Source organism: Polistes dominula, unplaced genomic scaffold (assembly GCF_049000335.1).
Source record: "Polistes dominula isolate Pdom_NZ unplaced genomic scaffold, Pdom_raw_medaka contig_19, whole genome shotgun sequence".
NCBI lineage: Eukaryota > Metazoa > Arthropoda > Insecta > Hymenoptera > Vespidae > Polistes > Polistes dominula.
Genome location: NW_028301058.1, coordinates 3,671,743 through 3,686,769, shown reverse-complemented (window position 1 = coordinate 3,686,769; position 15,027 = coordinate 3,671,743). Strand labels below are relative to the sequence as shown.

The 15,027-nt window shown below is 34.0% G+C and overlaps 2 protein-coding genes and 1 long non-coding RNA gene across 3 annotated transcripts in view; all 3 read right to left on the bottom strand.

Moving 5' to 3' along the window:
- The window catches only part of LOC149031497 (uncharacterized), a 205,353-nt gene that overhangs the window by 21,258 nt on the left and 169,068 nt on the right, over positions 1 to 15,027 (bottom strand). The window lies entirely within an intron of this gene.
- Positions 4,231 to 8,573, bottom strand: LOC149031503 (uncharacterized). The gene is made up of 3 exons (XM_089175779.1): positions 7,651 to 8,573; positions 5,445 to 5,801; positions 4,231 to 5,112 (listed from the first exon to the last, which is right to left on the bottom strand). Exons 2-3 carry the CDS (start codon positions 5,662 to 5,664, stop codon positions 4,973 to 4,975), a joined length of 360 nt encoding a protein of 119 aa, XP_089031905.1. The 5' UTR covers positions 5,665 to 5,801; positions 7,651 to 8,573; the 3' UTR covers positions 4,231 to 4,972.
- Positions 8,806 to 9,957, bottom strand: LOC149031502 (uncharacterized). Its single transcript, XM_089175778.1, has 2 exons — positions 9,390 to 9,957; positions 8,806 to 9,307 (listed from the first exon to the last, which is right to left on the bottom strand). The coding sequence occupies exons 1-2, from the start codon at positions 9,955 to 9,957 to the stop codon at positions 9,303 to 9,305; spliced, it is 573 nt and encodes a 190-aa protein (XP_089031904.1). The 3' UTR covers positions 8,806 to 9,302.

The window sequence follows — 15,027 nt, the reverse complement described above, 5'->3', positions numbered from 1 at the left end:
TGAGTCTTTGCAATCAGAGAAACTTGCATCAGCATAAGCCTGCAACTCTTGTGTTTTGCCTCTAAACGTCAAGGTCATACCTTTCGTACCCAACAAGTAACGCAGTGCTCTCTGCAGCATATTCCATTCGTTCTTAGTTGGATTTAGTTGATGCCTACTCAACACATTAGTAATGTATGCCATGTCAGGCCTTGTACCGTTAACTATGTGTAGCAATGTTCCAACGACCTCTCTATAAAGAAAATCTTTTGTCAGTGGTACAGCAATAGTTTCTTCCCGATCTATTCTTTCTCGATTACGGACTTGATTCGAAACCATAGGTGTTCTCTTAGGATAGGGATTTCCTTCTAAGAATTTTTCAAGCATTTTGTCAATAAGTTTTTCCTGATCTAGTCGCAAAATTTTATTTCTCCTATCTCTTCTAATTCTAATTCCTAAGTATTCTTTTGGTTCACCTAAGTCTTTCATTTCAAATTCAGCTTTGAGCTTATTTTTAATTTCTAACATTTTACCCGGATGATTACCTATCTCTATTACGTCATCAACATAAACAAGCTAATGTACAAAATCATTACCCTTTCTCCAGGTGAACAAGCATGGATCAACTAAGTTTTTCTCAAGCCCTATTTTGAGTACAACTTCAGTGAATTTTTCATTCCATTTCTTCGGACTTACTTTCAAGCCATACAACGATCTTTCAAGCTTGCAAACTTGATCCTTTGGTCTTTAATCTTCAGGTAGAAGTCCTTCCGGAATTTCCATATAAATTAATTGATCCAACTCACCATACAAGAAGGCTGTGTTAACGTCCAATTGACACATATCAAGGTCGTAAGCATTTGCTATTGCAAATAACGCTCTGACCAGTGACAATCGAGAAACAGGTGCATAGGTTTCTTTCAAATCGTACTCGTTTCGATCTTTAAAACCTCGTATAACGAGTCTCGCCTTGTAAAGCTTCTCACCTTTTTTATCAACTTTGGTTTTGAATACCCACCTTGAATCTATAATATTAGGCGGTGTTCCATTCTTACTACATTCTGGTCTCTCTACTATTGTCCAGACTTTACGTAAACCCATAGCCTTTAATTCAGCTGCAACTGCTTTTATCCAGTGTTCTTTCTCTGGACCATTAATAGCCTCTTTATAGGTCTTTGGATCTTTGTTGATTTCAGCCAGTAGTGCGTGACATTTTTCATCAATTTTTAATCTTGTTCTTTCATTTACTTTATATTCTAAAGAATTATCAAAGGCATAAATAAAATTCGCTGATACGTCATCCATGGGGAGAGGATCAACAGTCGTCTCAGCATGTTCAGGCGCATTATCAGCTTGCTTTTTAGGGCGACCTCTTTTTCTTTTAATTCGCGGAGGCGCTCCCTCCGAATCTAAGGTCTCGGTGTTTCCTTCTAAGTCTTCTTTATCAAATTCAACTAACCAGGTTTCTTTGTTTATCCCAACGTTTTCATCCTGCCAATTTTTAATACCCTTTACATTATATCTATCGCCGTAAACAATTCTTTCATTAAACCTAGCATCCCTACTCTCATAAAATTTACCATCTTCTGGCTTTATAAATAAATAACCTGTTCGAGTATAACCTATCAAAATTACTCTTCTACCAATGTACCTAAACTTCGGTCCTGTTTTTCGTTGGACTTTAATATAGGTAAAACATCCGAACCGTTTTATTTGAGTGATATCATATCTATAATTAGGTGCAAATTTATGCAACGGAGATTCCATATTATTGCTAGCATGTGGTGTTCGATTATACGCGTACGCCGCTGCGCTTACTCCTAAATCCCACATATTTTCCGGTAATTTCGAATCATACATGTACGATCTAATCTTATTTATTATGGTTTGATTATAACGTTCTGCTACTCCGTTATGTGCGGGCGTATCAGGACTAGCGGGTTCGAGTTCTGCTCCTAATTTTTCTAAAACTTCTTTTGTATAACCTCCCATATATTCTAGTCCCTGGTCACATCGTAAACGACAGACCTTTTCATCTCGACCAAGTATATTTCTGGCAGATTTTATAAAAGACTCAATGCAAGATCCCGCTTCACTTTTATTTTTGATTGGATAAGACATTGCTAAACGAGAATAATCATCAATTACTACGACTATAAATCTGTAACCTTTGGGATAAGAAGCTGGGCTTATCGGTCCCATAATATCACTATGTATTGTTTCCAACGGTCTGGAAGCTCTCTGTCTAACAGTTTTAAATGGCAATCGTTTAATTTTGGCTATTTTACACACTTCACAATTATCCACGATTTCGTTAAATTCGGCAGATTTGATATCTTTCAAGTCAGGATATTGTTTTTGCAAATTTCTGAGATAATTACTCGATGCATGTCCAAGTCGTACATGCCATAACAAGGCTTTATTCATTTTTACGTTAGTATCTTCCAAGGACATAATTTCATCTTGCGATAATTCTATTTCAGGAATCTCGTCAATATTATGAATAATTCTATCCCTAACTGAATTGAAGATGTCTGGTCTATTTAACTCAGCTATATTTTCAGCTGCTGAGCTTTCCTGTACCTTTTCTACAGAAGAGCTTGCAACATCCGAGATTAAACGTTTTTCTGTATTTTCATCAGTAATTAAAGGAGCCTCACTGGTTTCAGGAGAGTTCGCCTTTCCAATTTCCTCTTTCAATTCTGATTCTTTTTCAATCTATTCAGCATTCTGAAGTCGAGTAGAACTTCTCGTAAAATATTTATGTTCATGAGAGTTTCCATTTTCACCATCTGTTAAGAAAGCCTTTTGACAGTATCTATTCTCATTATAGCCTATCCCGTCACTACTACGATTATCAGACTTGAATTCAATTTCCCAGAAAGGTTTGTTATATATCCCTGTCATAAACGACTCACAAGTCTTTGGGTCGTAAATATCAATTATTTTATCATTTAAATAAACTTCTAGACCCTTTTCTACTAGTTTTCTTAACGAGAGCAAATTTACCGATAGATCTTTAGCATATATGACATTATGCAATTCGCGCGTTTCTCCATTCTGCAAGTTCAATTTTACTGTACCTACACCATTTGCTTGCAAGTCCGCCTGAGAATTTCTATTAGCACATTTAATCGATTTAACGTCTGATTCATTTAATCTTTTGAAAATCAACTTAGAATTCGACAGATGCTCTGTAGCACCCGAGTCCGCGATAAACCGTTCTAGTGTATTATTTCTGTAATTAAAATTGAAGTTACCCGGATATTGCTGACATTTTTCTACAAATAGAACATTACCTTTTTCATTTGACTCACACTCGATACTCTCACCTGAAACGGTGCTGGCACCTTGACTTCCTCCTTGGCCATCTCTTCGGCCACCACGAATACTAAACCTGCCTCTCTTTGCTCCACGACGACCTAGATCAAGCTTGCGCTCACCTTCAGATTTAGACCTACCCTTGTGCTCACGCTTTTGACTAAATTGACCTCTAAATCTGCCTGATCTGCCTCGGTAATGAGTGCTAGTATACCCGCGGCCCTTACGGTTCGGTGACGAACCACCTTACTGTCGATGAGCTGGTAATCTAGCTAACGAACAATGTTTAGCTATGTGACCAGGTTTATCACATACAAAGCAGTTGGTTCTCTTTACTTCTCTACATTTCGATGCCAAGTGTCCTGGTCTTTTGCAGTTCTTGCAGTAGCTCTTAAATTCCCTTTGTCGTGACTCAGTCCACAACGCAGTGGTTGTTAAATGTTCTTTGGATGACAGCCTTTCTGTCTCCTCTTTAGTGAGAAAGTCCTTCAATTGAGCATATGTTAAACCACTTCCCTGTTGGCTTTTTTTGAGGAAGTCTACACCTTGCACACTTGGTACCGACTTATAAATCGCGTTGTAAAATGTATCTCTTTTCTCTAGTTCTGATATTTTTTCAAATCCAGGAAGGTCTTCAAATGTTCGTACAATCTCTTCAAATCTATTACAAAAATCTTTAAATCTTTCTTTGCTTGGATTATATTGTATGGTATACAGCCTTTTGCAAACAAAACACGTCGATACGGTGCTTTCAAGAGCCTTTAAGTCATTTAATTTAGCAAGGATCTCCAGCGGACTTTAAATGTTTCTCACTTGATCAAAATAAAATTTATCGACTCTGTTTCCTATTGTATCTTTTACTTTAAAAATGACTAACTGTTTCACATTATCATTTTTATCTAAGAAAAGCTTAATGCTGTTGTCGATAACATACAATATATCTTTTGCTCTTAATTCCGATCTAAGATCATCAAGAAAGTCATCAAATTTGGTTTTCTGGCAAAGTTTATATACACGGGGTATGCTATGATCAGGATTGAACATTTGAAGACTGATTACCTGGGCCGAATTCCGACTATTATTGTTATGACATCCCGTCTGAGCAGTGTTTTGATTACTAGAATTTATTGTTTCACCAGCGTGTGATTTATTACTCAAAAAATTACTCGATTCTAAACCTGAGTTCGGACCGGACCTTTGCAAAGTTAAACTATCCATTGCTTCACTATTAAGTACTTTCAAAATCTCATTTCCAATCGCTGTACCAAGGTTAACTTCGTTTATTTTCACTGGTTTTCCGTGAGTACGAACAATACTCACCGGAACACCAGAAACCCTATCACGACCATTATCTCGAGTAGCTGTACTGCTACTTCCAACAGAAAACTGTTGAGCTGTCGAGACTGCATCGTATAACTCCGAAGCAGGCTCTTCAACTGTAACGACAATGCGTTTAGTTTTGAGTTTGCTTTATTTCAGCTACTTGCTCCTGTAACCATTGATACTTTTGTTTAAACTCTTCAGCTCTTTTCTGACTTTCGGCCACTGAGTTTTTTAAGCCTTCAGCTTGTCTATTGAGAGCATCGTATTCTTGCATGTGTTTGTCAGTAAGCCTTTTGAATACCTTGTCTTGCCTCTCAATTTTCTCTCGAAGAGTTGCAATGGTTTCCCTTTAGATATTAATTAGGTTCCTCATAACATTGACCTCTATATTGTCAACCGCATCTGAGGTACTCTCGGGGTTTTGTGCAGGAGCAGCCGCGTTTACCAATGCCTTCGTTGTACTATCTTCTCTGTCCTTCTGTTGAGAAACTAAATATTGCTCAAAATTAGATATCTCAATCAAACATTCTGTTTGATTTACACTCTATTATATTATACCATGGCTTTCAAATAACGATTTTACATGATCCGTGAGACTGTATACATCATGCCTTAAAGCGCATGAGGAAGCGGTACACATAATTACTTTTCTCACCCATCAGTAAAATCCCATTCCAAAAAGGACAAGATTTTTTTTTTTATTTATTTATTTTTTTTTTCTCTTTCCTTTTTTTCTTTTTTTTTCTCTTTCCTTTTTTTCTTTTTTTTTCCTTTTTTTTTTTTTTAATTTTAGTACAATACATTTAAAACTAAGGACTTACTTGATGCAACTGGACTATTTGTCTTTAAGACCTCCATTATTACATTTGTTGCTCGCGAGCCTCTTAATTCTTTGTCAGACACCTCTAATGACGAATCATTTTGTAACGACCTGCTTGAGTCATGCTGGCTTCGACCAACATCCACTCTGACCGTATTACCTTGTGCGTCTGATAGTACTGACAGAATCAAACTTTGATCCTCAATGTTTATCTGGTCCATATCTACTGCCCAGCAGTTTTCGCTATCATCTTCAAGCAAGAAACCATGTTCTTCTGCAGTGAGCCGTGCAACTTGGCTTTGACTACCAACTTTCTGGAGCAAGGCTCTCGACAAATCAACTAATTGTCCCAATTTCGCTAAAAAATACGTATTCAATTAATTTGGTGCACCTTTTAGTTTTGTTCAAACCAAGTTTCAAACATGTTTATGAATCGATTCCAACTTTTATTATTATCATTCTTCTGTATTTAAACAGCTATACATCTAAAATGTATCAATTTAGCTACATATCTAAAATGTGCCTGCTTCCACCATTTCAACTATAGTGACATACAACTACAATATATCTATTTAGCTACACGTCTAAAGTGTGCCTGCTTTTACTATTCTTTTTTTTTTGTTTTTTTTTTTTAATGGTTGAGCCAATGAGAATAGCCTTGCGCGGCCTTTTCAAATTCTCTCGCTCTGCTAGTCTTTGTATAACTGAGTATACCATATGTTGCTCTGAGAGGAAGTGGCAACATCGCAACCATGCTATGCTAGTCTCTGTATAACTGAATATACCATATGTTGTTCGGAGAGGAAGTGGCAACATCGCAATCATACTATGCGACTATCTTTCTCCCTCTCTCTCGCTCTTCAACACATCCTATACTACCATCAGAGCGGAGAAGAGAAGCACACTTGCGTCTCTCTCCCTCCATCACCACGACCCAAGATGGAAGGAAGAGGAGAGGCAACTTTACCCCCTCTCTCTCTCTTTCCTTCTTACATAGTGCGTTGCCATGCCCTTCACGCAGCGATCCCATTCGTACGATAACTATCGTACGCGTACGATAATTTGAGGCCCTGTACGATCCAAAATTCGTGGTATACGATCCATTTGGAATTTCGAAAACTTGATGACCTTTTTTTTTTAGTTAACAAATTTTGGAAAGGTGCACCCCCACCACCACCACCACCCGTACCACCACCACCACCCGTACCACCACCACCACCATCACGATCTCCCAGCGGACGACCGTTTTTATCGTTTTTATGATAGGGTTTTGAACTTGATGACTAAAAAAAAAAAAAAGTTGGAACTTGCACACTTTTTCCACATTTTGAAAATCTCGTCCGAGAAATTGTCGGATTTCAAATTTTCCCGGGGCGTACGATAATTTTCCGGCGCGTACGATAATTTCACGCCCCTGTGTCGATCAGACGAACTAAAGTCTCTGGGATCGCTGCCTTCACGACAAGATCGCCTTGTGTTTACACGCTAGGGCGTTGTTTTTTCCCTTCGTTTTTTATTTTATTTTATTTTATTTTATTTTATTTTAATTTTTTCCTCTTTTTTTCCTCCTCTTTTTTTTCCTCTTTTTTTTTTTTTTTTTTATATTAATAAATAAACGCGCTATGTTCCCTCTCTAGTGTCGTGTGATATAATTTTGACGTGTGTTTGAAACGTATATGTGCCCTACTCTGTCCTTTATCTTTCCTTTCTTTCTTCCTCTCTTACTCTCCCTCGTGTGTAGACAAATAGCGTCTTCTAGTTCGAACACGTTTAAGCATTCGTATCTATTGTTCTAGAAATATTTATAGGGCGCAACTTTCAATATTTTTCCTTCCTTTTTCTCCTTTTTTTTTAATTTAACCTTTTGAACGGAAACCCTTTTATGTATCAATTTTTTCTTCCTTTTTTTTTTTTTAATTTATTTTTTTTTTTTTATTTATAAATTGTTTTAAATTGTAACACGATTTTAAGAGAGAGAAGAAAGAATAAAGATTTACAAGAGCTCAGAGTCTTGCACACCTTTTCTACCTTTTTTCCTTTATATATATTTTATTATTAATTTATTATTAATTTTTCAAGCACACCTTTGATAAGTAACAGTTATCGAACATGTACTTACTTTTTTTTTACTTTTTTTTAAATATATATATTACTATTATTTTTCCAAACAAGCTTTCGATAAAAACAATTATCGAATATGTACTTACTTTCACCTAGCTTGCTAGTAGTCCTTGACTACCCTGCTCTTTTGTCTCACCCATGTTTGCGTTTTCATTGTTCTTGCCACCTTCCATTGTTCTTTGCGTATTCTTATCTCCTCGTGCCAACGCTGTACTGATACGTGGATTTCTGTCGGTATATTTTCCCTTTTTTTTGCTGCTTCTGAAGTAGTTGAAGCTGAGATTTTAGCAGGTGTTTACTTCTTTTCCTTACTCAATGGAACACTGGTGCAAGTACACACTCGTGCAAACCGGCGATAACTAGGTTAGATTTCTGTCTTTCAAAATTCACTATTAAACTAATTAACTTTCGTTCACTTGCGCAGTGTAAGCGTGTCTGGGGCTATAACCTGTTAAGGTATGGCTGATAAATAAGAGAACGCAAAGTTAATATTAAAAGTAAGATTTGTTATAAAAACGGTGAAAAGAAAGAACTGTTGAACAAGCTTAGAGCTAGGCCGAATACAGAATAATGAGAGGGTGCAACAGCGCCATGTACTAAGGGACTGTGCGGCCCATAGGAGAAGTAGGGGTAAAGAGTAGGGGTGACGGAGTGAGAAGACATAACGTCTCTTATATACGCTATTCTTAACAAATAAATAGAAAATTAAATTGAAAAGTTCATTTAAGAATTGAATGAATTATATTTCATATTTGTGCTCATAATTATGAAAGTGGTCTAAGTCATATATCTCTTGTTTCGAGATATTTAAAGAATTACATTTGTACACTATATGAATTCTATATAATATTGAAATAACGAACATTATCTAACGATTCATTTTTGACAATATTGTGAAAATTACATTGAATTTATTTAGTTTATAATAAGGTGGTATACAATAATTGAGATAAACTCTTTTTTTTTTTTAATTTTGACTTAAACCACTTTCATAATTATAGGCACATTTGTATGCATTGATTATTTAAGTAATGTATTTATTTTTCGTTATAAATAATCATCGTTGAATTAAATTTCAATCCTTTTTTATTTTTGTCTAAAATTGTTTTTTTGAAATATACGTGTATATGCATTTTCGAAGGCACACATATAAAGACAAAATATTAAATATAATTGTTTATTGTTTTATAAAAAATATAGTTATACAAAATTTGTGGGATGTACCAAAGATTTTGAAGATATTTAATAATAAAATGTTTAATTATTTAATAAAAATATCTGTTTCTGATTTACAGCTTCAATTGTTTTATAGCTTTATGTATAGTTATACTTTCTATATTAGTAATGATACAAATATATAGCACATGCTGCAATCTCCAAAATCTGGCTCGGTATTGCTTGTGATCTATCAAAATCTAATTATAAATTACGTAACGCAACTTCTACAGAGCTGCATATTTCAATGTGTTTTTAAAATGTTTTTTTGTAAGTGTACTTAAACACTAGGGTGGAGGTGTGACTTTTATAAACAGCTTTCATAATACTAAATCTTAGGTATAGTGCTCTTCGGACATTTGTTTGATATATATCCAAACTTGTACATGAAATGCTTTATTTTCGAAAGTCGTAATATCTATACGGATGATTCATCAATTATATCATGTTCTTCGATTCTGATGCATGTGCCAATTATTTCTTCCGAAATGCGTTCTCTTGCAATTTTAGGCATTCATCATATTTATGCTATCATTATACGCAACATCTTCTGTTAATTGTTTAATTGTAGTAGTGTTATTGAGGACAAAACTATTCTCTGAATTGTTACCTTTTTTCTGGGAAAAACGTTGTGACGCCGACTTTTTGGTTTTTCTTACTTGATCATTAACTTCTCTATTAATTTCATTTATTCGTAGCGTATTGTTCAGTCGTGTCGTGATATCCGCGGTGTCTATTGCAGAAAATTTTGTCCGTAAACTAGATTGCAGATCTTTCCAGGAAAAACAACGTTTTTCTAATCGAATGAATGTTCTCGCTGATCCCCTTAACATTCGTTTACAATACATTACTCTCTGAAGATCAGACCAACAACATTTATTTGCAACCAATTCGTATTTATATAGCCATTGTTCAATACTTGTGTTATCATCACCACTAAACGTTGATATTACTTCTTCTAATTTTTTCATTGATGAAATTTTCAAGGCATTCTTTTTTTCACAAGACTCTTCTTCGACACTGTACGAAATTCTCGAACACTCATTTAGCATGTTGTCATTATGTTCGGCTATTAGTCGTTGCATCTTGATGCAAAAATCTACTAATTGGTTCTGTCCACACAGACGTATAAATCTTGCACTTGTCTCTGAATTCATAGTTCTCAATATTGTTTCCATTTTGATAAATTTAACGTTTATTTTTTAATTTTTACTGTTTGTATTATTATTCTAAATGAGATCTTAAAAACTGTGATGTGGTAACGTTAAACAATTTATTATAAAATAAAAACGTAGTTACGATTATTTTAATGTTAACAATGTAATATATAAGAAGACTAAAAACGAAAAGACCTGTACGATTTATCGTCGTTGTAACAAAGAACTACTGAATCAGTACTGACGCTTTTCCTTTGCCTCATGATTCCAATTCGAGATGTTTCTATCTCGCACGCATACCTACATGCGAATTCATCCTAATATATTTATATCAAACTCTCAATTGAACTATAATTCTTGACATGTAATAACGTAAACAACGAAAGAACGAAACATAACGTTCTGATAAATGATCAATATGTATGTAAAATTTCTTTTTTTCTACCTTTCCTTTTTATTTTTTTTTATTTTTCATTAAAAAAAATTGTCCAGTGTAAAGATTTGTTCACAATGTACCTAGACGACATGCGCTCGCACAGGGATCCTATAGGAAGGATGCGCCATGTACATTGTTGGGGGACCGGAACTCGATTTTGTGCGCGAATGATTCAAACATTGAAATAATTATGAAATAATGAATTGCATCAAATACAGAAAAAAATGAACTATATTTAATGATAATTAAAAATTTATATTAAAATAGAATAGGTTACACGAAAAAATTATTATTAATTCAAGCGGTCCCCCAAACTTTTCAGCCAATGGCACATGAGCTGAATTTTGTTGGCGCATCCCTCCTACAGGACCCCTAGTATGTACGATAATTTTACGCCCCTGTGTCGATCAGACGAACTAAAGTCTCTGCAGTGATCCCAGAGACTTTAGTTTGTCTGATCGACACAGGGGCGTAAAATTATCGTACGCGGCAGAAAATTATCGTAAGCCCCGGGAAAATTTGAAATCTGACAATTTCTCGGACGAGATTTTCAAAATGTGGAAAAAGTGTCCAAGTTCCAACTTTTGTAAAGTTAATGACTTTTTTTTAGGTAGAAAACGTTGACTATTCGTTCAGTCCACTCGGCGGTTCGATAAGTCCACGGGAAGATCTTCAAATCGAGAAAAAAATATTTGATGACTTTTTTTTTTTTTTTTTAGTCATCAAATTCAAAACCCTATCATGAAAACGATAAAAACGGCGGTCCGCAGGGAGGTAGAGTTGTTCGTACAGAGATCGTACACGGATCGTACACGGATCGTACACGGATTGTGGTGGTGGTATGGGTGGTGGTGGTGGTGGGGGTGCACCTTTCCAAAATTTGTTAACTAAAAAAAAAATAAAGGTCATCAAGTTTTCCAAATTCCAAATGGATCGTACACCACGAATTTTGGATCGTACAGGGCCTCAAATTATCGTACGCGTACGATAATTATCGTACGAATGGGATCGCTGAGTCTCTGGGATCACTGCCGACAACCGACACGTAAATTTTGTTGTTGCGAGGCGTGCTAAGCTCGAGAGAAGGGGTAACAATGTTCTGCGATCTGGCTTCACTGCTTCACTGATTGCATCTAATTTTTTATAAAAAATTATTATATGTTTTCATCTATATTTTTCCGCTGTTTAACAAACATTTTAGGAATGACGAAATAAAGATGTTATGAAAAACATATGGAAAATACTGCTGGACTGAACAAAGGATCTGGTACAGATGTAATGAGAGATTTAATAATAGAGATCTTTTCGAGAAATGCTTTTCCATCTTAATAGCCTACCACACTTCGAGACCCTTTATTATTTATAACATGTCTTGTCTTTATTCTTTAATCACAAACTTATCTTTCTAAATACTCTCGTCTAAATAAAGATCTGAACAACGAAACATCTAAAAGATGCATTGAATCGTATCGCTCTCTCAGCTTATCGAATTGTGTACACTACGAGTCTCAAATTTCAGCCCTATGGTAAGCTCCACCGATTCATGCTGAGCGTTCAACATCTTAAAAATGTTTTTATTTTATTGAAACATTAGTATAAGTTTCTTAAATACGCAAATATTACAATTAATAATATAATTTTCTTATATGCGACTTAAAATGTAACAGTAATTTACTTGCTTTTGAATGGAATTTGTCAGCTGCTCCTAATGTCTTCTACAGTGTTCTCTAATTCTTTTTCTCTGATGTATCTGATAATCATTTTTTTTTTGTAAAATATTGCAGACAATACAATTATTATATTCTATATATTTCTTAATTGTTAATTATAATATTTGCGACATAAATAATTTAATATTAATTTTTTAATACAATAGAAAAATTTTTAAATAGAAAAGAAATGACACGTTTGGTAAAAAAAACAGACCATGCACCTTCTTTCTTTATTTCGACCGTCGGTTCGTTTGGACTTTATACTTTTGTCGCATACCTACGTGCTTATCTATGTTTATTCTTTTACCTTTCTATCGCTCGTACCTACAAACAGAACTACAGAAGAAAATAATTCATTACAAACTGTAAACAGTGTTTCAGTGGTGAATACTGATTCATCTTATACAAGTGAAAACAGTGGTCATAATTTCGCTGAACAACACGAGGATCACCAAGATGAAGTAGATGCCGAAAATATTGATCTTCTCATAGTGGATAATAAAACTGAAGGACTAAATGAACTAGAATATGTACAATTTTATCGAAAAGATGAATCTACTACAACAAATAGTTTATCAGAAGATTTACGATTTTGGTTATCAGAGAATAGTATATCTCAGAAAGCTGCAAATAATTTGATTTCGATATTTCGAAATTTCTTCAAGGTAAATGGAAAAATTCTTTAAGGTAATGGTGGTTCGTATTTTCATTTTGGAATTTCAAACGAATTGATTCGTTCACTCAATAAATACTACGATGTTAAACCTGATGTTATTGTAATCCAACTTAATTGCGATGGGATGTCGTTTTCTAAATCATCTAATAGTCAATTTTGGCCTCTGCTAGCTGCAATTGAAGCGGACTTTTATACGGAACCATTTGTGATCGGGCTTTTTCATGGCTTTTCTAAGCCCAATGATTTTAATGTTTACATTAATCCCTTTGTTGATGACATGAAAGACTTACAAAACAATGGGATCATAATTAACAATAAAAAAATTGATGTTCAACTTAATGCAATCATTTGTGATGCCCCGGCCCGAGCATATTTAACACTGACGAAATCCCATAATGGATATTTTAATTGCTCTAAATGTATTCAGGAAAGAGAGTGGGATGATTATGTAAACTTTCCGGAGATTAATAACCCTCTTCGAACAGATGAATCGTTTAGAAATCAGCAGCAAGAGGATTACCACCTAGGAGAATCTCTGCTTCTTGATTTGAATTTTGGTATGGTATCACAAATTCCTCTAGATTATCAGCACTTAATATGTTTAGGAGTAATGAAGCAACTTTTGCTTCGCTGGTGTAATGGTCCAAGAAATCAGAGACTGTCAAATGATCAATTAAATGGCATTAATAAGAGTTTACAGGCCATAAAAGTTTGCATTTCAACTGAATTTGCAAGACAACCGAGGCCTTTAGATACGATTGCAAAATGGAAGGCTACTGAGTGTCGTCAATTCTTACTCTATACGGGTCCAATTATACTAAAAACGGTATTAGCACCTCGAAAGTACAATCATTTCATGGCTTTAAGTGTTGCTATTAGAATTTTATGTGATGTTCAAAAATACCTAGTGTATAATGATTATGCTGCTCAATTATTAAGATGGTTTGTCGAAGAATATAAAAACTTGTATGGATCTAATTCAATATCATATAATGTTCATAATTTAATTCATTTAGCAAGTGACTCTAAAAAATTTCGGTAAGAAAATTCATTACCAGTCATTAAAAACATTGTTAGATCAAATTTAGAAGTTGAAAAAAATATTAATAATAAAATTATTGCTCCGAAATTTAATGGTTTTACTGTAAGCAAAAAAAAAATGAAAACTGTTGTTTGTTAAGTGACCATAATATTTTAATTATTAATCGAATTTATAACACAAATAATGAAATTAAAGTTCAAGGCAAATATTCTTCTAATTTTGATTCACTTTATTTAAAACCATGTTACACTAAAAAATTATGTATTTACTCTGTAAAAAGAAATTGTACTTCAAAGTTAAAAACTGTTGGAACGAACTCTATCAAGTCAAAATGTTTATATTCTTTTTATCCAAACTATATACCCACATAACATGAAAGGTTTTGAAATCTTTCAGCGAAAGTTTCGTAAAATATTTCCAAAAAATCTTTCAGAAATCTTGCAGGCATCATTCTAAAATATTTTTAAAAAGATTCATAAAAGATTTTACTAAAATATTTTACTGATTAAGTAATCTTTTGCAAGTCTCTGAACGCAGATATTTTTTACCTTGCAGAAAGATTTTTTAGAAATCTTTTTGAAAAGTTTAAAACTTTTTAAAGAAATGTTTTAGAAAGTTTTTAGAAAGTTTTTATATTGTGTGGGTATATATATTAGGGTAGGTCAAAAAAATTACTATTTTTTTTTTCAAGTGCCACGGAAAAATAGGTTGCCAGACACCTTAAAACAATTCTTATCAAATATGAGCTCTTAATTTTAATAGGAAGATCCTCCGCATTGCAGTTTTTTATTTTTTTTTTTTCAGTCTAATAGATTAAAATTCATACCTCATTATTTATTGATTGTACAGAAAAATGTTCAGACGAATTTTGTAGGAAATTTAATGCTCTACAAAAAAGGTATCTTATATTTTTTCCGTAAACCTCACCATTTGAATGATATTGAAGATTTAAATTTGATGATTTTTAAAAAAATTTCATTTTTGTTTATGAATTTTATAACTCGACAATAAATGACTATTATAAGATGCGCAATACAAATTTTTGTAGGAAATTAACTGCTCTATAAAAATGGTGTCTTATGTTTTGGCGATTAAATTAAGCGTTCAAAAGATATTCAGAGACAAAAATCAGTACACATGAAAGTTTGATGATGATGAACTCTGTGATATGGTATGGGTACAGACATGTCTTGACACTGATCAATTATTTGTAAAATCGGTAAAT